This window comes from Coffea arabica, chromosome 5c (assembly GCF_036785885.1).
Source record: "Coffea arabica cultivar ET-39 chromosome 5c, Coffea Arabica ET-39 HiFi, whole genome shotgun sequence".
Classification (NCBI taxonomy): Eukaryota; Viridiplantae; Streptophyta; class Magnoliopsida; order Gentianales; family Rubiaceae; genus Coffea; species Coffea arabica.
In genome coordinates this window covers 40,874,131-40,900,307 of record NC_092319.1, presented here as the reverse complement: position 1 = coordinate 40,900,307, position 26,177 = coordinate 40,874,131, and the positions used below count along the sequence as shown (strand labels likewise).

Here is a 26,177-nt window from a genome sequence, read left to right as displayed (position 1 = left end):
ATTACTTTTGTCTCCGTTATGAATTATACAAGTAATTCATGATGAATTATAACTTGTTCAAATACTAATACTGTGAGGACCCGCAAATTTCCTACATTTTTCCCCAAAAATGACTTTTATTTGAAAATTATTATTTATCAAAGCCCCCTACCTTATTATTTCACACTAAGAGTAAGTAAACCTAGAAAAATAAGGTTTTACGCTTTGGTTTCACGTTTTGAGCAAAATTAGGGTTTTTCGATTTTTCCGCCGGATGAATTTTCGGTACTGGCTAAGGATCAATTTGATGATTAAAAGTGACTTTTAAGTGAGAAATAATATGTGACTAGTAGCAATGATATAAGGTTAGTGAATGGGAAGTAAAAACCATAGTACGTGAGTTTTTAAGAAAACGGCGCGAACCGGCGGGTCCCGCGCATTACCGATTGAACGCACCGCTTGACCACCATTTTTCTTACCCAACAAGTTTGTTGACTTTTGTACATAATATCTTCTTAAATTGTAGCAGCCTTGACCGAAATTAGTGGTCAAGAAAGGCAAGAAAGAAAGAGAATAAGAAAGGGTGGTGGTGGCCGAGAGGAGCTTGGAGAAAACACCAAGGAAGATTTTCTTCATTTCACCTTCAAATCCAACAACTTAGTGAGAAAATCAACAAAGTAAACCGATTAAACCTACTCTTGAGTGATTATCTAGTGATTGGTGGTGAAAATTTGGGAAGAGAAAGCTTGGAGCTATACTTGGAGAACTCAAATCAAGGTAAGAGGATGATATCTCTCTAACTTTCACTTTCAATCATGGTTAAAGTAAGCTTAGTAGCTTGATTGGTGGTGGATTCATGGATGCTAGCATGTGTAGAAGTTTTTCCCCAATTTATTTGATGAACTAGGGTTTCTGATTTTCTGCTCAAGTTGATGTATGATGCATGAATGTTGCAATTAAAGTTATATAAGGTTGTTTAGTGGTGATTAGAACCAGAAATTTGAGGAAATTACACTTAGAGCTAAAAATTCTAGATTTCTGGAAAATTTCCCAAGCATTCTGTCCGAAATTGTATCTGTATGTTAGAGGCCGAATTGGCCTTTGGTCAAAGAAGTAAAGTTGTAGAGAATGGTGTTTTATAGGTGCCTATAAAATTTCAGCTCAATCGGAGCAACGCAGAACATGAAAAGTCCAAAATACCCCTACTGTTTTAAGAATTTCCCAGCAGTCCGTTTCTTCAGTTCAGTCCAGTTTATCACGATTTTTGACCAGGATCCATTCTGATTTAGCTCTGGGCCAAAACATAAAAGTTGTAGTGTTCTGAAGTAGCTTTAAAATGCCTCAAAGAAAACCTGATTCGGACTTGTGTACACTGAGTTATGTCCATTACAGTGTTCTGCGTTTAAACAACCGACGAATTGGTTTCTGGTTTAGTAATCTGAGATTTTGACTAAGTTACATTAGGAAATGGACTAAGTGACCTTCATGAATGTTGTATCTCTGTGTCTTAGCTTCGAAACGGCGTAGGTTTCGTTTTAATCCGATAAGCGTAGTCTCAGATATGGTATTACCGCATTTGTACGTCAGATCTGTCTTGTGCCACATTGAATTTCTGCACTTGTACTTGATGCGATTCTTGTTGTTATGATATTGTGAGCCTATGGAACGGCTCTTGGCCTGAATTGTTTTTAATGTGTGATGTTGGGATGTTGTTTAAGAAAAATAATGAAGCCTAAATGGCTGGAAATTAGGTAAACACAAAGAGCATGTTGCCCGAATTTTTACTCGAAGTCTAGAAAACTATCTTTGCGACTTGAGTGAAGGTTAAGTGATTGTCACTTGAACTATCGAGGACCTTTGCCACTTGTTTATCGAGGGTTATACGTTAGGACTTGGCCGAACTTGTACCCTTAGGAAAACGATTTGAATCACTACGAAACCGTTTTACTTGCACTTTTGACTCAAGAGTCATTTTCAAGCAAAAATGTTATCAAATTTTTCAGTTTGAAGAGCGAGCAACTATTTCACGACTCTTCTCAAGTGAACTTCAATTCTTGATTCTTATTGAACGAAACGCTTAAGTTTCGAACCTTAGTTGATTTTCAAAGTTCTCAAGTTAAGTTTTATCGCAGATTTGGACTCCCAACTCGGAGTACCACCCAGACACGAGCACTAGAAGCACTATTTTGGTGAGTGCTTCCAAATATCCGATTGTACTTGATATGTGTACTCCTTATTTGACTTGCGTGATTACATGACAATGAATGAAAGGGCAAGGGTGTACTTTATCGCACTTACCCTAATATGACCTGTTCTTGCTATTGATTATACTTGACTTGTTGTACATGTACTTGAATTATATCTTGCCTGGAATTCCAGAAACCCTATGGCTAGTTAATCGAGTCGAGCCGGCAAGGGCCTGGTCGATTAGATAACAAACCCTGGGTCACTTGAAATGTCGAGTGGAGTGTTATCTCCTCGACTAACGGTATACTCGAGTATTACCACCCATGTTTTGTATGGCGTGCGGGCCCGGAATAGGGGGTTGATCGGTGGACGGAAATTGGCGTGTAGTGGAGTTTATTTGGACTTGATATTACTTGAAAGTTGACGGAGTGTCAACTACCACTTGACCAAGCTGGAATGGAGCCGAAACATGAATACCGTATCCTTATATGTGAATGTGCATCTAATACTACTTGACTAGCTGAAGTACTATTTTCCTGATTTGACTTGTTTGCTCGCTATTTCACTTTTATTTTGCTATAACTTGGTTGCTGACCAATTTGATATTTGGGAACTTCACTGGGCTTCGGCTCACCCTTTTAGTTTTGTTTTCCTTACAGGGGTACGAGTGAAGCGTGAGACGTGTAAAGGCTAGCGTAGTCTAGTTACTTTAGGCTTTGTTTTTGAATTTTGGTTTTGTACTCGCGCTATTCCTCGAATGGAACATTTTGTACTTGGAGTGTATTTATTTTGAACTAGTTAAATATATCGAGGCCTTGTACCTTGAATTCTATCAATGTAAATTATAAGCTTGAATTGCGGATATTATTAAATGTGCTTGGTGTGTATGAACGTGATTATAGTGAGTGAGTCCTGGCGAGAGTTGGGCAGGCGGTCCGCCAAACCCTCTGGTACGCCTTAGGGGGAGGTGGGGTCGTCACAAATACACCGTTCAGAAATAATTGTACTCCTTTATTGTCATCAAAATTTGTGTGATTTGTGGACCTTGTTATCCATTTTTTTTCCCCTTGAATAAATTTTGGACCTAGTTATCACCACGCTAGTGCTTGATTTAGAATTGAGATGAGGTAACGCATCAAGTAATTTAGTTAGGCCCGGTTTGAATTGCTATTTTTTGCCAAAAAAAATTACATTTGTCATAAATTTTTTTTACACATTTCTTTATTACCTTTTACCTCACATATATCGTATCCTTAAAAAAGTTCTATAATATTTTTTTCCCTCAAAAACTCTTTGAAAATTTTCAATCCAAACAACCTCTTAGTGTTTTAGCAATGCAAAATGTGAATATGCAAGTATAAGATTATACCAGCAGTAGTAAACTAGCGTAGGAAAGATTAATTGATCTCATTAGCCCTTTTGAATAGTTGGGAAAATTATTGCACCAAAACACATGTAAGATTAAAAAGTAAAAAATGTTGCATTGAACAAAGACACCCCCTATATGCTTATTTATTGACAATGTAGTTGTATTTTCTACAAAAAAAAAAAAAATGGAAGCCCAATATTTTGCCCAACAATTACACTGCCTTTTCCCTCCATTATTTACCCTCCTAATTCCTAAATCCCAGTAACCCCGCCACCAATGGCGGAGCAGCCAGTAGCCAAGCGGCCGGCCACGCAGCCAACAACCATAGACGACCTTCCAGAAAACCTCCTCATCCGCATCCTCTCCTTGCTCCCCCTGATTTCCGCCATACAAACTAGCTTCATTTCTAGAAAATGGCGTAACCTCTGGCATTCCCTTCCTTCCCTGAAATTCAAGATCACCAAATTCCCTCGTAACCCCGCCAGCCCACTTTCTTTAAATGTCCAACAGTTCTCCGACTTCGTTTCCCAAACCCTCATCAACCGCCCCAACACCCTTCCCCTCCGCAAATTCTCCTTGCTCTTCCTCTACTCCTCCAATCACCGCTATCGCTCCCTCGTCACCACCTGGCTCCGCTATGCCCTTGATTGCAGCGTCAAGGAACTTAATTTCAGTTTTGCCGTCAATCCTAAACGTCGTGTGAATAATGATGGCTCTGAAAATAGCCCATATTATGATTTTCATCTTTCTGATCTCATGAATAGTACGTCCGTTATTCGTTTGATGTTATGCCGCTGTGAGATTATCATGCCTTCGCGTAATTTGGTTCGTTTTGAATCGCTGCGGTCTTTAGAACTTGTTGAGGTGGATTTATCCGATGAGTTGCTTTCGGACTTGATCTTGAGGTGTGAGAATCTTAAGAAGCTTGTTCTTAGGCAGTTTCATGGGTTGAGGAAGTTTAGGATTGTTTCTGAGAAGCTCCAGGATTTAGAATTGAGCCGGTACTATGTTGAAAATGCAGAAGATTTTGATTCATCAGTTGAGATATGTACACCAAACCTGTCGAGGATAGAGATACGTTATTTCTATGTGGCAAATTATAAAGGGGACTTATCCTCTGTTGTTGAGGCTGAATTGAGACTCCATGAAAGAGAGACAGAGGGCTATATTTTTCAGTGCTGGAGCAAACCCATGAGCTTGTTAACTGGTGCCCAGCGTCTCACTGTTCAAAACAATTTGCTCTTGGTAATTCTTTTCCTGATACTAGTCGAATATGATATGAGCCTTTCTATCGTATTACCTACTCATGTTAGTTTTTCATATGTGAAGTTTATACATTCAGAGATGAAGCCTGATGAGTCATTTCAATTCAAAAATCTCAAGCATTTGGAGTTGAAAACGGGGTATACTCATAGTGAGATGGTTGGTCTTGCTGCGTTGCTTATGCAAGCCCCCATACTTGAGACCCTTGTCCTTGATTATGTCTACCAGACAGAGAAAGAGGTAAGTAAGCTGACTTGTTTCAGGCTCTCGGTCTCAAGATGCAAGTTTATTTCGTCGTTTTCTATTGCACACCTTAAGTTGAATTTAATTCCTTTCAGGCAAGCTTCTATGATGACTTTAAGGCTGGGCCTTTCACATTTGATATACCTAGTCTCCAGGAGGTGAAAATGACGAACTTTAGAAACACTGATCTCGAATATCATGTGTTGGCCCTCTTAGGACGTGAAAAGGTTGTCTTAAATAAGGTTGTTTTGGTCCCTGCAAAGCTGGAAAGATCATCCTTGAGTGGACCAATGGTTTTTGATTTGACTGCATATGAAGATTGGACTTCAGCGATCGCTGCATTGTTGAGACATCGTTTGGTTCCCCAGAAGTAACATAAGCTTTTGAATAGAAAATCTCTGGCAGCGCTTTCACATTTTGGCTTCCAAGTGTAATCTGTGATCTCCATAGATATCAACTTGTGATCTCCGATCAGGCCAGAGAGCTTCTAGTGTCTGGAGTTTTGATTGCTAAAAATTGTTTCAAACATAACAACGATTGTATAAGAATGTGTATGAATGTTTTGATTATGAGATGGAGGTCAACTTCCCAGTCTTAGCATTATTTGGTTTGTTGTTTTATTTGAGTCCTTGTCACTCCTTGGTAAGAATTCTGTGAACCTGCAACCTTTGATGATCAGCTGTAATGACTCAACGGGTAAGTCCAAAAATCCACACAATATCAGAGAAAGTGATGTGTTACAGGTATCAAAAATCTCGTCAATTGTCATATTGACACTAATCCTTTGATCAAGTCATCAAACTCCAACAATTAGGAAAGCTGAACCAGCGGATTGCTTCCAATTTTACTGACATAGGGTTAATTCAGTTGAAGAGAAGGGAGTAAAATTGAGTGCACGGAAACCAATTGTCATTAATTGGAAAGCTGAACCAACCTATGTTAGATGCAATAATACTTGAAAAAGTACCACACATTTCACCGTAACTGTTGTAGCATTTAGATAAAATGGATGGCACAAAGTAAAATACACTAATTTGCATTCTCATAATCATACCAAGGACCAACCAATGAACAAGTAACTTTATTGTATTTATTTTGGTTTTCCTCTTTTACGGTGTCATATATTTATGGATAAATTATTGATAACCCTCTTGTGATTTCATTTATTGTCACTTAACTTCCTAACATTTTTAAAATCTTTACTCATTCCTCTGTGGTTTCATATAAACTAGAACTTTAACGGAAAACAGCCTATATGTAACATCATTAGTTAAAATACCAGTAATGTCCTTACTTAAATGCTAAGTCAAACTACGATTTAATCATCTTGTACAAAATCATAGGGAGATTATGTTGATAAATGTAAAAATTACAAGGGAGTAGAGTGCATATTTATGCAAATTATAGGGAGTTAAGTGGATATTATGATTTTATCACACGCATCTCTAGAACACATGTGGTCTAATTGATACAATTGATTATGCATTCTGTCCATTTTTAGCCTGACATAAAATCACAAGGGAATAATATGACTATTTAAAAACTTTAGGGAGGGTCATCTAGTATTATACAAAACTAAAGGGGGGTTATATGTAATTTATCCAATATTTATGGAAGTGTTTTTTGTTGTTTACTTTGACAAAAAACCAAAACAAACAAACTCACGATACTTGTATGAAATTTGGACAACTACTTTGTCAAATTCCTTTTTTTTTTTTAGACATTTTCAAGCTATTTTTTTCATTTTTTCTTTTGTTTTTTATCAATTATTCAACTGTATATTCGTATCCAATTATTAATAAATACACCTTAAAAAAAATGGCAATCCAAACAGAGCCTTACCCCACTCCCAATTTGAGTATTAAATCCCCCTTCCCGCCACCATTGGCAAATCACCACAACAAAAATGGAAACAAGCAATTCCATCTCCGCCACCATAGAAGACCTTCCAGAGAGCATCCTCCTCCACATTCTCTCATTCCTCCCGACCACCACCGCCGTCCAAACCTCAGCCGTAGCACCCAAATGGCGCAACCTCTGGCACTCCATTCCTGTCCTCCATTTCAACATCCGCAAGTTCCACTCTTGCGTCCCAGACAGATCTGCGGCTGCTGCCCGCCAACTTTTCGCTGAATTGATCAGTCAAACTCTCCTCCGCCGCCCCCGCCACTCTCCTCTCCGGAAATTTCGGTTGAAGTTCGATTACAGAAACTATGATTCCATTAGGTCCTATGTTAATTCTTGGATTCGCTATGCCGTCAGTTCCAGAGCTGTTGAGCTTGACCTTACTTTTGGACTCTATCTTTCTGTTAAAGCAGAAGAAGATGATGATGGAGATACTTCTGCTGATTATTGCTTTGATTTTTCTGACCTGATAAATAGTTCAGTTAAAGTTTTAAAATTGCGTGGTTGTAAATTTAGCTTGCCTAGGAGTAGAGCATTCCCTATTAAAATTGAATCGCTTACAGCATTATACTTATTTGGCTTTGATTTTGGCTTTGTATCAATGGATATGGATGTTTCGAAGTTGGTATCTTTATGCGTTAATCTTGAGTTTTTGTGCATTGAGGATGTTTCGGGTTTGAACAATCTGAAAATAGTGTCTCCAAAGCTTAAGGAGTTGAAATTAAGCATCTCTAGGCAAACAACTCTTTGGGATAAGTCCGTGGAGATATTTGCTCCAAGTTTGCAGTCGATAAGCTTCATTTGGTTTTACATGGGGAATTATGTTCTGAAAGATGTATCATCATTGATCGAAGCTCATGTGGAGTTTGACAGCAGAGAGGAGTTGGAGGATTTTGCCTGTTGGAGTAATCTTGTGAGCTTACTCAGTGGTGTTGAGAATCTGACTGTTCAAAATATGTGGATGTCTAGGGTATGCATACTTCTCTTTCTCTAATCATTTGACATATTGGACATAGTTGATTATAGAAATCTTTGGTAGAGTTTATAATGAAGTATGGAGTTTGAGTTCCCTTTAAAATACTTGCTTTGGTGGAAATTGCATTGCTTTTTGAGTTTTCATACATACATACATACATACATACATACATACATACATATATATATGGACATTTCAACCGATGAGACAAATGCCAAGACTGTCAGATTTAGAAATTGCTTGTAGCTAATGTACCCATGATGTGAGAAATACCCATGATGTGAAACTGAGAATTCTTGGATTGTGAATTATGTTGTTCTTATTCTACCAATTACATTTTGAAGCAATCAAATATGGATGGTCGTAGTTGCAAAATTGGTACAATGAAGTGATGAACCATGCCATCAGGCACTTGGCTGGAGATAAATGAATCTTGCTGGAGAAGTGATCAGATAGTTCTTTTATGGTCTTTGTTGGCGGAAGAAAATAGAGTAGTCCCAACTCAGTCATTTACACTTCCTTATTGTGTCTGTTCTCGTTACCACATTCACTCAACATAGTCCACAGGATTTAAAAAATGGGATAATCTGTCGTGCTAAAGACACCAGTGTTCACAAGTGTTTCAGGATTTGTGCTAGGTCAATTTCTATTTTGATGGTCTGCTGCTGTTTCCAACACCCAAGGCATGAGCATACTGCTATGGGGGTAAACTATTGCATAGGACCTCATAAAGCAGTTTCAAACAAGGATTCTTCAATAGCATTGAGATGTTCAATTAAGGTTTGGTTGCAAATTTTGTCTCGATTGCTTACAAGAGTTGTTCAGTAGCATTGAGGTGTTCAACATTGGGCCGTAAATTTTGTCTCTATCATTCCATCGTTGTTTTAACACTAAACCTGGACTTAGGCATAATCAGAACATGTGATCCATTGAATCACCTGTCTTGGTTTGTTTACACCCTTCCATTCTTGAAGATTTGCAAATATATATTAACTCCAAGTTGGACAAATATTTTAATATGTTCATGAGACTTAAACAGCATGCTTATCCTGGCAATATTGTGATGTGTTTTCATCCTAGCCACATTATGGATGAAGTGACTTGTATGATTCTGATTCTTGGCCTGTTTCTGTAAAAATTTCAACATTGAGCTGAATGCATGTTTGCAGAAAGAAGTCTACATTCACTTTAATGATGAATAAGGTTTCACTTTAAAAAAAAATAAAGAGATGTTAACGAATTTTATGATATAATATTCTGGAAGGTTATTTATTTTTTGTTTAAATTTGTTCTAAAGATTCTAGCAAATAAGTGATTTACTGGTTTAGACAAACAAGTATCGATTGCCCTTCGATCTATACTAGTCTAAGGAAATCATTTGGTAGCTGATTGGAATATTATTAAGCACCTGTAGTGTCTGATTATGTTTTGTGAAATTTGTTGTGATGGGGACCTATGGTTATTTACAAAATGGAAGGCTTGTTTGCACTTGATTTGTTAACTGTAGATTTCATTTATTGATTCTAGCATGTTGTCTGCTGTATTAATTTCCACTCTAGTTTATGCAAATGGCGGAATTGGCGAGCGATAATTTTGAAGAGGTTAACAAGATGTTAGAAGTTCAATTTGATGCAGAATCAGAAGATAATCAAGAAGAGTTGCATGGAAAGGTACTGAGTTATCCGTATATTTTATACGTATTCGTGTGTCTGTAGGGTAGTACGTATGTGTTTGTGTAGAGGGAGAGAGAAATTTGCTCTTTTGCTGAGAAAAGATAATTTCTTTACCTAATTTTTTCTTTTTTTTTTGGTAACTCTAATCTTGCTATAATCATGTCAAGTTGGATCTGATTTTATAAGTCTGTGTAAATTAAGGAAAGGGATTGGTGTGTGAATAGCTCAGAGCTCGTTGTCTTCATTCTTTGATAGTCAACCTGGCACTCTGTTAGAACCAACACTAGTTGTGTTTTGATTTTTTGTTTCTGATAGTAAAGGCAATGCTTAGATAAATAACCTTTTTTTTTGTTTTTTCCTTTCTGTTTTTGGGATTATTTTTAAGATGTTGGAAACTTTCGTTTTGATGGAGCATCCTTTTCAACATAATATGAAATAATAACTATTCGGCCTGGTCTTTTTTAGATGTGTTTCAGTGATACCATCATGAATATTTTTTGTTGTTTCTCAAGCTTGAGGTTTTTTGTCTACAGCTTTCGGTCGAAGAGGAAGTTTTTTCTGAAACTTTTGCATTCAACAATCTCAGACACTTGGTACTATTGACTGGGTATACAGAATATGATCTGCTTGGCTTAGAAGCTGTACTTAAAGCATGTTCAACGCTTGAGTCTATGGTCCTTGAGTATTCATACGAGACAGATTTTGATGTGAGTATGCAACTTATTAGTTTCTCTTTACCGAATTTATATTAGCTAGATACTTGGTCTGGATTTTAACTCATAATGGGATTATTTTACAGGATATTTTAGGAGAAGAAATAATGGAGAGACCAATTGTTATGCACATGCCAAGCCTTAGGCTAGTGAAGATGGAAAAATACAGGGGAGTGAAAAATGAAGTGTATGTTGTTGGCCTTCTGAAAAAGTATGGGTTGGTTTTAGAAAAAATCGTAGCATATCCAGCCAAAGTAGGTGAAATATTATCACCTCCTTTTGTTCTTTGATGACCAGCTTAAGATCGTTTGAACTCTAGTATCCTGCCCTCAAGAGACATGAGAAGTCAATTCAGCACTCAATTTGGGAAACTGAAATGCTTATGTATGTGTATGTTATTGCTACCATGTGCTACATCAGTCTAGCCGTAATGTTGAGTGCAAAATCTATATAGCTATTCTCTACATTGTTGTTGCTGTTATCGTTTTTTGCTTAGCCTTGTCTTCAGAAATTTGTCCAAAAGACATGTATTTTATTTGAAATATGGTCATTTTGATGTCTTCCTTGGCGCTAATGGATCCTATGATACAACTGAGAGGGGAATGGAAATCTGTACTTTCAAATGATATTCAGGTGTCTGTTGTGTGGGATTTCTGCAGTTAAATTGTAATTGCTGATTTACTAGCTCAGAAACAGGCGCTGTAGAGTCTTAACCAGTCTATGATCACTGTGGAGCGGAAAATGCTCCTTGTGGACCTTGATAGAATTAGAGGCCGTACAGATGTTGAAGAAAACCATCGCAACAGCTGTAGAGGAAACTAGTGTGCGGATCCGCTGTCGGAATAATGGAAAAGAAACTGCCCCTTTAAGAACCAAAGGGTATTGATCAGCTGCAAACATTAATTTCACCGTTGCTACTATGCTAGATGGAGCCATGGCACCGGAAAAAAAAAAGAAAAAAGAAAAATGAATGCAGACACTTGTCACTAAAAAATTGCAAGTTTTGTATTAACCAGATTCGTGGTTGGCTTTTTTTTTTTTGTTGGCTTTAAAGATGATTATGTTTCGAAAGGAAGACTATATCACTTGTGAAGCCCAAAGGTCTAAAGGCATCTCTTCCATGAGAGGCAGTTGCATGAACCTCTATATGAAAGGTAAGCTGAGCAAGGAATCAGAAGCACGTACCCTAGGACAAATCAAAAGAACCGAAGTAAAGAAAACGAAGGACAGAAATGCAAAAGAGCATAATGGGTTATATTTTGTACGTGTCGCTTAAAAATGTCAAGAATTCTGCAAATTAAAACAAAATATTCATGAACTGTATTACTTTCTCTTATTCGACCTGGAAATCCCAAGTTAATGAAAGAAGAAAGATTGAGATTCCCAACTGTGACAACTAAATTCTGGGAGATTAGAAGTCCTTCATAAAAGGTCTAGTCTATTTGGAGGGTGGCTCCATCACACTCCGCACTATGACACTCGCGTCCTAATTTTAAGCTCTCTCTCCCAGCCGTATTGGCTCTACCTCTCAAATGAAATGTAACTTTTATCGCATCTAAATCAATATTAGGTGGATTAATGGAGCCATTTCACCATGGACTTGCCTTATACGTTCTTTAGATGTCTCTGCACATAGTGTAGACAAGATGCAAGGACTATCCTGCTGAGAGGCTGAAATTTCAATAGGCACTGGCTGGTCACTTGAGACTTTTTAGCTAGGCAAACCAAGCCTGCACTCGGATCTAAGAGAGTGGAAGAACCTGATAGTTTGAATCTGTGTTGGATTCCTTCAAGGTGTGAACAGCAGCAGAGGACTTTTTGGCACACAGACTGATGGAGCCGGCCAATGTGCGAAAAGGCACTACACAGCACAAACTCTCTGACGTTTGTCTTTTTGGTAAATCCAGTGAAAACCTTTTCAGATTTTTGTGGGGGCTATCAGTTTGCCAAGATCCAAAACAAGCCTCCTGATCATGTTCTGAAGTACTGTAAAGTACATGGACAAAGAACAGCCGAGCTTTCTGGGTAGGTATTCTGCTGAGTATAACCAGAAAGCTAGTTGTAGCCATCTCACCAAAAATCTCCACAAGAACAAAATCCATCCTTGAAATGATGAAATCGGTTTGCATCCCGAACTACTATCTCCCTGTTCACAAGCTTTGTTATCAGCTTAGTTGCTGAATGACAATTTACGCATGCCCTTAGATTCTTTGTAATCCTTAGTGTTGTCCCAGGTGGAGTGCTAATTAACCCATAGGCAATGGCTAATCTCTCACTGTGATTACATAAAGACACCTGTTTGTCTTCAGTGTCCAAATCATGCAAAGCAGATTCTGCATCTGGAACAAATCCTGCCTCCATTAACTTCCTCTCCAATATCTCAAGCTCCTTATAGATCTCCTCTGACCTTGGATGAGACTTGTCACCCATTCGGAATGCTTGAAGCTTTCCATTTACTTCAATCATACTATACCCAAGGTCCTTAGTTAAACCTTTCTCCTTCATCAATACTCGTACCTTTGCTACTCCCTCCCACATGCGTGTTGAAGCATACAAATTTGATAGTTGCACATAGTGCCCGGTATTCAGTGGGTCTAAAGAAAAGAGTTTCTCTGCAGCATATTCTCCCAGTTTCACATGGCGGTGGATTTTGCACGCACTCAATAGTGCTCCCCAAATTGAGACAGCTGGTTCAATTGGCATATTCTGGATAAAATTGTAAGCCTTCTCCAGATGTCCAGAACGGCCAAGTAAGTCAACAACACAAGCATAATGTTGGTGCCGTGGCTCAATCCCATAAAGTCTCATGCTGTGGAAAAGTTCCCATCCCTCCTTCACTAGACCAGAATGATTACATGCCGTAAGAAGCCCAATGAAAGTTACATCGTTAGGGTGCACACCTGCACTCTTCATCATATTAAAAAGATCAATGGCTTCTCGGGCCCGCCCATGCAATCCATAACCTACTATCATTGCACTCCATAGGACAACATCTCTGTGTATTGACTGATCAAACACTTTTCGAGCTAATTCTACACTTCCACATTTGGCATACATGTCAATAAGAGCTGTCTTCACACAGATATCATCTCTAAACTTGCTGTTATATACATAATTGTCCATCCATCTTGCTTGATCAAGTGATCCTACGTGAGCACAAGCCAATATTGTGGACTGTACTGTCACTGAATCTGGTCTAATGTTTCTCATCAACATCTTTTGGAAAAGCTCTACAGCTTTGCTAGCATGACCATTTTTAGCAAACCCTGAAATCATGACATTCCACAAAATAACATCCTGGACCTCCATTAGGTCAAACAACAGTTTAGCCACCATGATCTGCCCACATTTTGAGTACATAGCTGTAAGTGCTATAAGCAAGTCTGGTTCATACTCAAGTCCCATTTTCATCACCAAACTGTGAACACATTTACCTTGTTCCAAGTCCTCAGCATCACTATAAGCCCTTAGAACACTTACCAATACAATCCAATCAGGTTCCACATTCAATTTCCTCATTTCACAAAAAATTCTCAAAGCCTCAATAGGCTGTCCATTCTGCGCACAGCCAGAAATCATAGAAGTCCAAGAAACTATATTTCTTTCAACCAATCGATCGAAAATAATGCGAGCCAGCTCAATCTTCCTACATTTTGTATACAGTGTGACTAGCCCATTTTGCACAAACACATCTGATTCCAACCCATGTCTAAACGCTTGAGCATGTACAGCTTGACCAAATTTGACAGCCGATAATCCACTACAAGCTTTAAGCACATGAGGGAACGTGAAACAATCAGGACTGACATATGCCTCTTGCATATTGTTATACATATCAATAGCTTCATGGAACATGTTGTGGCTGGAATAGCCTCTAATAATTGCATTCCACAAGAACACATATGGGTCGGAAAATTCATCAAATATCTTCCGGGCATAAACGATTTCCCCGATATTAGAGCCCACATGAATGAACTTGGTGATGATGTACCCATTGTTCTGGAGCCCAAATGTGAATAGTTGGGCATGGATTTGGTTTAAAAAGGACTTGTGTGTAGATTTCGACAGAAGGGATGTGTAGTAGGCCTCAGGTTCGAATGTGTAATATAGATTGTTGTTATTGTCAAAGTTGTGGTCAAGAGGGAGAGGCAATGATGAATAGTAGTAACCGATACATGAGAATTTAGACGCGGCAAATTCAAATAGCTTGAACGGGCTAGGATATAGCCGTTGCAAAGTGGAGGGAAGAGAAGAGGATAGAGAGAGGAATGAACAGGTTGGGATTGCTCTCAAGAGAGACTGGCTTAAGGCCATATGGATATGCCTCCTCTGGATCTGGCCTAGTAAGAGTTTATTTAAGTAGTAAAATTCAGGTCCTGATTTTCTTATCAGTCATTTCTATTGTTAGAAGTATAGGAATTAGGAGTTTCAAATCCTTGTGTTTTTAGTTACTCCAGTTACTGTAATTAGGGGAGGTTTTATCGGTGCTGCAGAGCCAATCTGGCTATACATTCAATTTCGCTAAGGTTTTTGGCTGGTGGTGATTCTTTAAAGAAGTGTAAACGCCTTCGAAATAACTTTGAGCAAGTCAAATAAAGGAGACAAAATTCGATTTAGGTTGCTCATTTAGGACTTTATCCATGATAACATAAACGAGACAAACTTCAATCTAGGTTGCTCAATTAGGGCCTTTATCAAAGAACTCGAGTCGAGTTTCCAATCATGATAGCATGTACACACAAAAGTAGACTCATTTCTCTCACTCTCTCCTCCAAGCGGTTCATGCTCCTTACGAAGAAATAATAGCAGACAACATGAAATGGAGCTTGTGACTGCAAAAGGAACTAGAATACAGCTCAAGCTTCACCTACCACCACCCCCAATATACAAGCCTCCAACTACACCATGTCGCTGCATCTGTTTTCTGTCTAGCTTCCAAGATTCATAAAGAAGCACAGTGATTACGATCATCTGAGTACAGGAACGTTCAGGGATTGCTCTTATCTTGACTATGTTGGTTCTTTTCATAGGAGACCAGATATGAAAGTAGGCAGCACCATCCGGATAGGCACCATCAATGGTTGAAGTTCGGTGTCACTGCCATTCCGCCGTTGAGTTCCAGAATAGGCACCCGGTCTTTTCTTTTGATGGGAAAAAAGCATAAAATGAGTTCAAAGGCATGTCATATCTGACAAATCCAATGAACGCGAACAGGCTCCGTTTCCTATGCCATCTTAAACTTTAGCTATCTTGGAAACTTAAGAACGAATACAGAGGATCACTGAAAGTAGAAGCAGAAAAGACCTGCAACTAATGAATACTGCAAAGCCATGGATAACTTCTGATGCTAGTGAATCCATAAGGGAAAACTTGCCACCTCTAGCTCTGTTAGGAAAGTTCCCTTATGAAGAGACTCAATTTTGACAGCCTGACATTTTGTCCTAATGTAGGCGTCAGCAGTTATATACATAAAGTCTGTTCAACTGAATTGTTGTATCACCAGTCACCGATATGATTCAGAGTTCTAAAGAAAGGCACTAGCAGCCATTTTTCCAAAGGCTTGTCATTTTTTCTTCAAAAATTGAACTGCAATATGCAGACACATCACAAATAACAGAATTAAGTTTAAAAGTTGACCTGTGGCATCATTGTTGGATGCAGGTTTGCTAAATTGGCAACCTTGAGTAAAACTATGTTCCCAGAAAAATGTGCTATTTTACTTGGTAACGTAAACCACTAAAAACAAGCTGCACTCATCTCTTCTAAGTAGACTATTCTTAGGTTCTTCTGAAGCTATGGTTTGAGAAGCAAAGTTCACGAACCCTACTTACATCCTTCACCTTCATTTTTGGAAGAACTTCCCAAATAAAATTTCCAGGACAGAGTAATATGAATACATCAGAAATTCATTCCACAACCAAAAGGCAGTGTATAAGGGACACATAACTCACTCAAGGTTCGCTGACAATAAACATTCAGGATTAGCATACAATATGGTATGCACTAACTAATGCAATTCTGAGGTAGCATTTCATTTGCAATTCAGAGATTTCTTCAAGTGTATATAATCAACTGGAAGAAACACCAATTCAACTCACATGGTATACAGTAGAATCAAAATCTTACACCATTCACTTCCTAGATTACCATACATATTCGAACTCCTCCAAGTCCATATCCAGACAACTTTGTAGATTCACCATTGCACTAAATCAAAATTTCAAACTTCCAGTAGTACATAAATCTGTACAAGCAATGCATCAGACTCAAATAACTATAACAAATAAAACTCTTCTCAGATAACTTTTGTTACATAAAGATCCTTCATAACTACATGGATACTCCTACACATCAGAATGCCGTGTAAGAGTTGCAAGTCTCAACCATTCCACTAAATCCACTTCACATAAGATACATACATGTACAATCAACAACAAAAAACCATTACATGATTAATTCTAGCTCCAAAATGAATTAACCTATCAGTAAACAAACCAAACCTAATTCAGATTACTTCAAACCAACTACGAAAATAAGAAAAAAGATAGCAAAGGAATCATTTTTCATTCAACTCTCATAAGAATCCTAGTCCTACGTTCCCCAGCCAACCTCACATTTTTAACATCAACCAACGCAGATTTCCTAAACAACTTAACAATTTCCCTCACTTCTTCATCTCCATACTCCTCGACAGCCACCATACAGACTCCCCCACTCCTCACAGTCCTCTCCATCTCCGCAACATATCGGTCCGGGAACAGGGCCCGATCAAGGTACCCAGAAAACCCGAAATCAAACACATTATCGAAAAAGGGCAAATTATGCGGATCAGCCCGGCTAACAAGAGGAGGAGAGTCCACCAACTCCACCCCAGTAACATCAGCTACTCCCATTTCCTCCAACGCCATAACCCCATGGCCCGGCCCGGCCGAAACAACCAGGGCCCGAGAATGGTTGAAGAGGTGAGTCCTTACCGGGCCTTGGAGAGACGATGAAAAGAGGGATTTATAGGATGAAACCGTCTGAACCCAGGCCTTAGAATTCCATAACTTCTTGTTTTTCTTGTCCAGGGAGGTATAGGCCCGGTGGGTGTAGTCGCAGGTTGATGTCGGGAAGGATTTCTGGTGGGCCCGTTTGGAGAGGGACTGGGGGTGTTGGGGGATGGTTCTAGGGTCCACGCAGGTGGAAGGGGTCTGGAGGAAGAGAAAGAGAAGAATGATGGTGGCTATGGTGATTGAGACGTAGGAGACTTTGTTCAGAAAGATCTGTATATGTCTATCCATGGCTTTCTTGATTCCACCACTACTGTGGAGAAGAACAAGCGAAAAGGTTGACGATGGATCGTAGGAGCTGGCACGGCATCGTTTTGGCCAGTGAATATTATTTTTAATTATTTTTATTTTTGCTAGTATAAATCAGCAATGGGTGTGTATTATAGGAAATTCATTATTGTACTCTTTCTTATTTGGGATAATTTCAGAAACCTCCCCTAAGGTTTCTGACATTTACACTTACCTCCCCTGTAGTTTGAACAATTACACTGACCTCCCCTGAGGTTACTAATCCTTTACAAATTCAGTCCAAATGATTAAAATATTATTTTAGAGAGTGAAATTAGAATTTTGTACCTGATTTGTCCTTTGTGCCACATGTCCAATGAATGGCAAAGTATTACAAATTAATTAACAATTAATAAATTTTAACGAGCGTAGTTTATAGGCAAATACGTATTGTCTATTTAAAGTACCAACTCTTTACATGTATTTTACTTTCAAATATTTACTTTATCATAAATATTTATTCTCAAATACAGATTTGTATTTACTCTCAAATATTTAATTTTTGTTAAACACAAAACCTACCAGTTTTTCTTCCGTATAAATATTAATATAACGCTTTTTCAATTTTAGTTATAAATATTTATGTATTTAACATAAATTAAATGATTCAGGATAAAATATCCATAAAGACCCAATACTTTACTCATGTAATGGATGAAAGTCATAAAAAATTAATAGTTTATGAGGCCATTTATTTTTTAAAAAATATTTAATTTATATTAAATAGATAACCTACTGATTTTTTTTGCAAGAATTTTACTTTAACACTTTTTAATTTTTAATTACAAATGTTAATATATTTATCATAACTTAAATATTTGAAAATAAAATATCTGTAAAGAGCCGATACTTTAAATAGGATATGCGTATTTGCCTATAAACTACACTATTTAAAGTAAGGAGTATAGTTTATTGATTTAAGTTAAGGAGTGTAGTTTATTGATTTAAGTAAGGAGTGTAGTTTATAGGCAAATACACATAATTTATTTAAAGTACCGGCTCTTTATAAGTATTTTATTTTTAAATATTTAATTTATAATAAATATATCAATATTTGTAATTAAAAATTAAAAGGTGTTACAATAATATTCTTGTAAAAAGAAAATCGATAGGTTATCTATTTAATATAAATTAAAATTAAAAAAAAAAAAGAAATGGCCTATAAAATGTTAATTTTTTATGGCTTTCATCCATTACATGAGTAAAGTATTAGCTCTTTATGAGTATTTTATTTTGAATCATTTAATTTATGTTAAATACATAAATATTTGTAACTGAAATTGAAAAAATGTTATATTAATATTTCTACGGAAGAAAAACTGGTAGGTTTTGTATTTAACAAAAATTAAATATTTGAGAGTAAATACAAATATGTATTTGAGAATAAATATTTGTGATAAAGTAAATGTTTGAAAATAAAATTCATGTAAAGAGTTGGTACTTTAAATAGGCAATACGTATTTGCTTATAAACTACGCTCGTTAAAGTTTATTAATTGTTAATTAATTTGTAATACTTTGCTATTCATTGGACATGTGGCACAAAGGACAAATCAGGTACAAAATTCTAATTTCACTTTCTAAAATAATATTTTAATCATTTGGACTAAATTTGTAAAGGATTAGTAACCTCAGGGGAGGTCAGTGTAATTGTTCAAACCACAGGGGAGGTAAGTGTAAATGTCAGAAACCTCAGGGGAGGTTTCTGAAATTATCCCTTCTTATTTTAACTTTTCAATTTTCATCTTTGGTTAATGGACATTTGGGGATGAATGAACAAAATACTCCTTCAACTCTTTTTTAATCCTACAAATAACTTTTTGGCCCTAAATATTTAACATTATTCTTCATCTCGTTTCAAATTTACTCACTTCAACTATCATATTAAAATAGTTTTGTAAAATCATTCTTTGAAATATATGTTCTGTACAAGATCGATCGTACATGTTAATACTCACATTTAAAGTTCGAAGCATATCAATGATTGCTGAAATGTTGTCATCATCCATACCAACTTCCAAACCATGATTGCTGAGCAAAAGAAAAGCAGAGAATCTGCTTGCTCATTTTACTTCCTGAATCCACTCTGGAAAGAAATATCCAGCCATGTCTCCCAATCTGAAACTACAGGTCTATAAATGTAGAGTCTCTTCATTGTATCCTAGAGTTAATTTACGGGATTCTTCCAGTAACGCGTCTTGAAACCATCCCTCTTGCTTCAACATCAAGGTACTGCAGTATCCACTGAGTTCTTTAGCTCTTTTTTGATGGATGTCAAACTAGTTGTGTTTTGTATAGCAGGTAATGCTGGTTAGAAACCAGTCAGTTGCGTAGATTATATATGCTTGCAGAGTCTAGCAGACTTGCTACATTATACTTGTTCTACACATATAATGGCATCTGCTTCCTTGTTTGCAAACGCACTGGAAGACAGTCCTTAGTTGCTACAATTGAAGTAAATCATTTTCTTTGGATGATAAGTAGTTGCTCGAATTGAAGTAATTCATCTTCTTTGGATGCATACAAGAAAAACATTAGATGGGTACAGATGGGCAGTAAAAAATCCCGAAATCATCGATGTCTTATTTCAGCAAGCACAGTTATAGTTCTGCGGTACATTTGAGAGCACAAACATAGGATTACCTGATCAAACTGGAAGAGAAAAACGTACTAATGACTGTTAAGCAAATACAGATACAAATCCAGATCATAAACATACATATTGTCCAAGAAGTAGGAGGTAGATCATTCCAAACTTTAAAATGCTTGTCCCAAGATCACTCCATGTCATCTAGCTGCTTTCAATCTTCTTGACTGAATACATTCTCTGACTCGCATTTTTTTCCTTATTGTCCTTGGGCCAGAACCCAACAGCCTCAACATCACAAGGAAATGAATCCAGTAAATTACACTGGCTAACCTCCAGGTGTCTGATCTGAGGCATCACTGCTTGCAATTCTTCCCATGACACCTCAAGTCTTTGGCAGAACTTTAAACACAACCCTTTGACATCCCATTTATATTCTTCATCTCCCCAAAATTCTTGGTTCATCTTTTCTATTCCTGAGTTCTCCACAGAAAGATACTGCAGTTGTTGAAGTGACCTGGGATTAATCCATGCTGGCGTAGTTTCTCCAAGATAATGCTTCAGATACAATTCCTCAATGGAAGAAGGGGGTGACAATTTATTCAACTTGCTTAAAATATTCTTATCCTTGCAATCACCTGCATTAATGGACAAAAGCTTTAGTTTCTCCAGCAGTTCCAACGCATCCAATTCCCGATCCTCAATAGTGCTATCTTCAGTTATGTCTATCTGCAGGACACGAAGTTCAGTCAGAGCCTTCAGCTCTGCAAGGTGGGAACCAGAAGCTTTCCCAGTACCAGCTATCTTAAATCCATACAGCTCCTGGAGTTTGGAAAGTTTCGAAAATCCTTGTGGTAGACACCGAAGACTTGGGCAATTACCAACATCCAAGATAATTAATCTTGGAAGGTTAATGATTGATGTGGGGAGCTTTTTGAGATCCTTGCATTCTCCCAGAATCAGAACTTGAAGGCCCCATAATTTACCTATTGAGTTTGGAATTTCTAACAGCTTTGCAACATGTCTGAGGCTTAAATAAGCTAGGCGCTTCAGGGAAGTGATCCAATGCCAAAGATCCTCCACACGAATTCTGTCTAGTTTGACACGTGAGAGGTCCAGTACCCTGAGAGACTTGACTTTGGCCAGCTCAATGTTTCTATTGAAACCGATGTAATCAGTTTTGGTTAGAAGTAGTGCCCTGAGCTTTGAGTTTCCATGCAGGGTCTGTAACTTTGTCTCTTCTGTGACTCCGAGTCGACGAGAGCCAACATCAGCAATATGATTTCTATTTGCATCGAAGCTGCAGAAATCTTCTTCTTTTGCTATTTTAATTGTCAAATCTCGGACCAAGTCATGCACCTTGCAGGTATAAAAACTGCCATCAAAGTTTCTTCGCTGAGCTACTTCAACCAGGCACCGACTGATAAGCTCTGACAATGACTTGAAAGCGGATTCTGTCGCAGTTTCTGAGCTCATGCCGCGGAGAAATCCTTCTCCTACCCACCAGCGAATCAGCTGGTCAACATCAACTTCATAATCCTCTGGATAAATCGAGAAGCACAATATGCATGGCTTCAAGAAAGCAGGAAGCTCATCATAGCTTAGCTGCAGAGAGGCAATCACATGCGGGTTACGCTCCGAACAATTGGCTCCTATACTCGTTAACTTTTCATGAAAGGTCTCGCGGATCTTCCTCCACTTAATGGAAGACCTCTCCTCTGATGAGAGTAAACCACCGACGGTCTTGATTGCTAGGGGAAGACCCCCACATTTTTTAACAATTTCTTTTCCTTCTTCAACTAACTTGGTGTTTTGTTCATCAACTTCAGACACGCGTGCAACTTTGCAAAACAATTTCCAGCTCTCTTCATCATTAAGATATCTGGGTTGATGAGTTTGTGCATCCTGAACTCCCATATTCTTGACAACCGTCTTTATTCTTGATGTGATGATAATGCAGCTGTTGTGGCCCTCTTTCACGGGTAGCCCACCAGAGATCCGTTCCCACCAACCATCATCAGTGCTCCAAACATCATCCAGGACAATCAGGTATGCTTTGTCTGAAAGCAATCCATGAATTGTACTCAGCATGTCGCCTTTAGGTGATCCGCTGCCATCTGCATTGAGTTGCTTCAACATGCTTTTCATGATTTCGTCCTCATTGACAGGTTGAGAAACTGAAACCCAAATTTTCTCCTGGAAGCGTCTCGTGAGGTTCACATCTCTGTAGATCATTTTTGCAAGGGTGGTTTTACCCAAACCCCCCAGCCCCACAATTGCAAGACGCAGCAGCGGTTCATTCTGACCAAGAATCCAGCCCCTTACTTTCTCCACATCTTCTTTTAGGCCGACTACTTCAGATTGGTCGATAAGCGGAGCAGTCCAACGCCTCTTTGGGTCATTGCCATTTTCACTACTTGAACGCTGACTTGGGGTGTAATAGGACTTCAAGTATTCACTCATACGTTTAATTCGGGTGGTAATTTCTGTCAGCTTCTTTCCTGTTCGATAGCGGAAGCTTATCTCTGAAAGACAAGGGTTGCAAGAACTAGCCTCCGTTTTTATGTAATCTTCTCGAATCTGGCAATCAACAAGAAGGTCATCTGCTTCGTAGATCAGTTGTTGCAGTCCATGTAAGGTTGTCTTGACTGTTTCTTGCCCGTCTTTGAGCTTGCTTGCATCAGCCACAAATGATTGCATAAATTCCAGCTGTTCCTTCAACTCTGTGAACAGGTTTGGAAATTGAATGGCATATCTGCTTTCACGCTGGATTGGCTCCGTCAAATATTTCACAAGTTCTTCAGTAACGGCATCTACTATTGCACTTTCCAGCATTTTGTCTGAGGAATATTCCGTGGAGGCAAATACTCAGAAGTAAGTATTAATTTAAATTTAAAAATTACCCTGAGGCAGGCAAAGTTTAACGATCATTTTGCATTAGTTTTATGGAGACACTATTGACTACAAAGTCTTAATTATTTAAAAACAGAAACTCCGACATTGTTTAAAGTTGTAAATATCCATATAAAAAACAATGAATAAATCTAGAAGTAACACACGACTTCAAAACAAAAATGTCTACTACTTTACTCAAAGACTACTACAAAAATGATCATCGTTATAAGGAATTTTCTCCACCATTAAATATATAACACTTTAATACTAATTTAAGAGTAGGAAAAACTAAGTGAATTCAAGAAATAAAGTAGAGAAGTTGCTAGTAAACATATTAAGGGCAATTTTGTCTCTTACAACATTTTGTAGATTTTTGTGTCATTTCATTCAAATAATTTTTGTTTTAAAAAAAAAAAGTAGAGTATTAAGGGTACTTTGTTGAGTTTATTTATTCATTTATGTATAATTTTAACAGATATTCAACCTCACCAGTACACTAAGTCATGCATGTTCCGATGCAAAATGTAGAGATTCTAAGCTCATGATGAAAGCTCATGTGATAAAAGCTTATTTGACTGATTTATTTTCATTCAGAGCAGGATATAAAAAAACAGATCAAGGCTGAGACTGATGTAGTTTGTAGTTATCAACTTGAAGTCTTGAGAAAGTTTTGATGAATTTGTCTTATAACAATGGTTTCCTAAGCATCTCCAAATATTTACCAGTTATGGCTTGCATGAGTTTGACAGTAGTCATAAATCATAATGCCTTAAAGGTTAGACTTTGGATTTTCTGATTTTTTCCCTATATGGCTACTCATCTAGTTTAAATTGAATTTATTCTTGAAGACAAAATATTTTTATTATTGTGCAGGGAAGCTTGAAAAATCATATTTACTTTTTGACAAGAATTTTCATCACAAAAAAAAAAAAAAAGAAGCTCGAATAGACTTGCTCATTAACCATAGAATATATAGCATGCATTGACCTTTGGGATAATTTCAAAAACCTCCATTGAGATTTTTGATAATTTCACTGAGCTCCCTTGACGTTTGAAAACTTGCACTTACCTCTCTTGATTTGATAGTTTTAGTAACAAAATCTTAAAATAAAACTGACTTGGTCAATTTTTTAAATGAATATCCAAAAATGCCCTTGTGTAATGAGTTTTAATTTATTTTTCTATCAATTATAAGATTATCTAGTCTAATTATAAGGAAAAGGTGCTAAATTTTTCATGTCCTAACTATTATTTGATAAACAACTATAATAATAATTTTATCACTATGATAAGATACTTTTGATGGTATTTTATTAGGGATTTAAACTTATAAGATAGAAAAAATGTTAAAATAATTCATTTAGAGTTTATGAATTTTTCGGGTAGTGGGATTATCATAATTTGGTAGTGATTTTGGGCCATTTCCTTTTGATTAATTGATAATTTTAGTACCAAAAATAGAAAACAAAGATCAACAAAAACATTGGATTACATATAAAATTAACTCGTCAAAAAAATCGCTAGTTCGACGTTTTGTTACAATAGAAACTAGAAGTAATAGTGGTAGTTTTATAGTTTTATTGGCGAAAAATTTTTAAAAAAAGGAATAAGAAGGAAAATGAATGAAAAAATAATTTTAAAACTCATTCTAACTATAAGCATATCTAATAAGGGAATTTCATTAAAATATTTAAGGGAAAATTGTCATTTTAAATGACAAAGGAGGTATGTACAATTTTTCAAATCTCAAGAGAGCTCAGTGAAATTGTCAGGAACCTCAGGAGAGACTTCTAAAATTATCCCTTGATCTTTTGATGTTCATGCATAGTTTCTGCTTGATCTAGTGTAGTGTTTCCTAGAGGACAGCATAGCCCCGTGTATTTTGTTTTCTTCTGAGTATCTGTGATTTCTTGCTTGACGGAATAATTAAAATTCTGAGGCTACTACCATTATTGACTTTCATTTTCAGCTTCTGAGAATCAAATTACAATATGTAGGAATAATTACACTAAGATGTTACCTGACTCAATGTTTTTCCCACAGAAGGAAGAATCTTTGGTCTAAAAGTAAGCAGAGGCACTTGAACAATATATGCCTGATGGATATATACCGGAAGTTCTGTAAAGGTAAGCAGAAGAGTTGGATCATATGCCAAAGATTAACAGCACACTCCAGTCCAGGACCTGAGAATGAACAGAAGAAAGGAACCACCTCTGCGTAGAGGGAACAAACAGGAAACAAACATACATCTTTTAGAACAAAGCAAGACTCATGAGCGTAGCAGAAAAACTCACCTCACCTCTGCGTAAAGATTAGTTGGTCCTATGAGCAGCCAAGTGTTTATACAAAGGATCACAAGCACAACTGCGGTGCTATGCAATGATTGAAGAAGATGTTTATAGGATCAATAGCTTTACAATCAAACTAACTATCTGAGTGACATGGGCTGTGGTTTTCATCAACGTAAGGCTCTGAAATGAAATGTGGCAATGTGGTTAATTATAGTGACTTTTATACAATGCTTGCTGGAAGTTCTAGTGGTTAAATTAACAGAGATAAATAGTTATTTCAGCTTGGTATTAATCTCTTTAATCCATTACACGATCCTCACGTGGAAGAAGTCAACCGTGGTCAATCCCTTGCTCCAAAAACTTTCCTTCCATCAAGATTAAAGCATGTCTCCCACTAGTCCCTTACTTTCCATAATGCGCATCACTGCCCTCGAATTTTTGCCGGAGGCAGCAGGAAATGACAAGAGCCCTGTAGCCTTCAATTATTACGTGCAAAAGCAAAGCTGTTGTGCTTTTACAATTATGAACATCAGAAGTTTTTGGACCATAAGGACACTGATAATGCATGAATGATTGTATTCTGCTCCAGTGTGCTGCGCAATAACGAAATGATGTAGGACTTCAGATAGGAGAAGTGAGAGTTTACAATCATTTTTCCTAAGTATCAGCACAAAACCAATATATAAGATATTCCTATCTCTGACAGGGTGTTAAAGCCTGTGCAATAATAAATACCTGCTCAAATTAAAAGTAATTT

At 37.3% G+C, this 26,177-nt stretch overlaps 5 protein-coding genes and 1 long non-coding RNA gene across 9 annotated transcripts; 3 read left to right on the top strand and 3 right to left on the bottom strand.

Annotated features, from left to right (window-relative positions):
* Window positions 1-576: 576 nt before the first annotated feature.
* LOC140007535 (uncharacterized) lies at window positions 577-3,008 on the top strand. The gene is made up of 3 exons (XR_011814847.1): window positions 577-756; window positions 2,112-2,168; window positions 2,826-3,008. It is a non-coding gene; the product is annotated as an uncharacterized lncRNA (long non-coding RNA).
* Window positions 3,009-3,708: 700 nt separating this feature from the next.
* On the top strand, window positions 3,709-5,644 carry LOC140007747 (F-box protein At5g03100-like). Its single transcript, XM_072050929.1, has 3 exons — window positions 3,709-4,780; window positions 4,865-5,038; window positions 5,137-5,644. The coding sequence occupies exons 1-3, from the start codon at window positions 3,812-3,814 to the stop codon at window positions 5,413-5,415; spliced, it is 1,422 nt and encodes a 473-aa protein (XP_071907030.1). The 5' UTR covers window positions 3,709-3,811; the 3' UTR covers window positions 5,416-5,644.
* A 1,214-nt stretch (window positions 5,645-6,858) lies between these two features.
* Window positions 6,859-10,868, top strand: LOC140007746 (F-box/LRR-repeat protein At4g14103-like). The gene is made up of 4 exons (XM_072050928.1): window positions 6,859-7,916; window positions 9,482-9,592; window positions 10,129-10,302; window positions 10,395-10,868. Exons 1-4 carry the CDS (start codon window positions 6,948-6,950, stop codon window positions 10,596-10,598), a joined length of 1,458 nt encoding a protein of 485 aa, XP_071907029.1. The 5' UTR covers window positions 6,859-6,947; the 3' UTR covers window positions 10,599-10,868.
* Window positions 10,869-11,605: 737 nt separating this feature from the next.
* LOC140007745 (pentatricopeptide repeat-containing protein At3g12770-like) lies at window positions 11,606-14,622 on the bottom strand. Its single transcript, XM_072050927.1, has one exon. The coding sequence runs from the start codon at window positions 14,620-14,622 to the stop codon at window positions 12,379-12,381; it is 2,244 nt and encodes a 747-aa protein (XP_071907028.1). The 3' UTR covers window positions 11,606-12,378.
* A 2,043-nt stretch (window positions 14,623-16,665) lies between these two features.
* Window positions 16,666-17,591, bottom strand: LOC113687521 (uncharacterized). Its single transcript, XM_027205116.2, has one exon. It carries the CDS (start codon window positions 17,589-17,591, stop codon window positions 16,872-16,874), a length of 720 nt encoding a protein of 239 aa, XP_027060917.2. The 3' UTR covers window positions 16,666-16,871.
* Window positions 17,592-20,208: 2,617 nt separating this feature from the next.
* Window positions 20,209-25,624, bottom strand: LOC113735248 (disease resistance RPP13-like protein 4). Of its 4 annotated transcripts, none has more exons than XM_072050925.1 (3): window positions 25,424-25,624; window positions 25,150-25,312; window positions 20,209-23,074 (listed from the first exon to the last, which is right to left on the bottom strand). In XM_072050925.1, the coding sequence occupies exon 3, from the start codon at window positions 23,067-23,069 to the stop codon at window positions 20,439-20,441; it is 2,631 nt and encodes an 876-aa protein (XP_071907026.1). In that variant the 5' UTR covers window positions 23,070-23,074; window positions 25,150-25,312; window positions 25,424-25,624; the 3' UTR covers window positions 20,209-20,438. The 4 variants fall into 4 exon arrangements, with proteins under 4 accessions (XP_071907026.1, XP_071907024.1, XP_071907025.1 ...); XM_072050923.1 differs by having other exon boundaries at window positions 25,150-25,247; XM_072050924.1 differs by having other exon boundaries at window positions 25,150-25,342; window positions 25,429-25,624.
* Window positions 25,625-26,177: the final 553 nt, after the last annotated feature.

Excerpts from the sequence above, each read along its gene's own strand:
- LOC140007746 (XM_072050928.1), top strand. The coding sequence starts at position 6,948 with ATGGAAACAAGCAATTCCATCTCCGCCACCATAGAAGACCTTCCAGAG. Across the intron at positions 7,917-9,481 it reads AAAATATGTGGATGTCTAGG|TTTATGCAAATGGCGGAATT; the intron begins GTATGCATACTT and ends TTTCCACTCTAG. Across the intron at positions 10,303-10,394 it reads CATACGAGACAGATTTTGAT|GATATTTTAGGAGAAGAAAT; the intron begins GTGAGTATGCAA and ends ATTATTTTACAG.
- LOC140007745 (XM_072050927.1), bottom strand. The coding sequence starts at position 14,622 with ATGGCCTTAAGCCAGTCTCTCTTGAGAGCAATCCCAACCTGTTCATTC.
- LOC140007747 (XM_072050929.1), top strand. The coding sequence starts at position 3,812 with ATGGCGGAGCAGCCAGTAGCCAAGCGGCCGGCCACGCAGCCAACAACC. Across the intron at positions 4,781-4,864 it reads TTCAAAACAATTTGCTCTTG|TTTATACATTCAGAGATGAA; the intron begins GTAATTCTTTTC and ends TCATATGTGAAG. Across the intron at positions 5,039-5,136 it reads TCTACCAGACAGAGAAAGAG|GCAAGCTTCTATGATGACTT; the intron begins GTAAGTAAGCTG and ends AATTCCTTTCAG.
- LOC113735248 (XM_072050925.1), bottom strand. The coding sequence starts at position 23,069 with ATGCTGGAAAGTGCAATAGTAGATGCCGTTACTGAAGAACTTGTGAAA.
- LOC113687521 (XM_027205116.2), bottom strand. The coding sequence starts at position 17,591 with ATGGATAGACATATACAGATCTTTCTGAACAAAGTCTCCTACGTCTCA.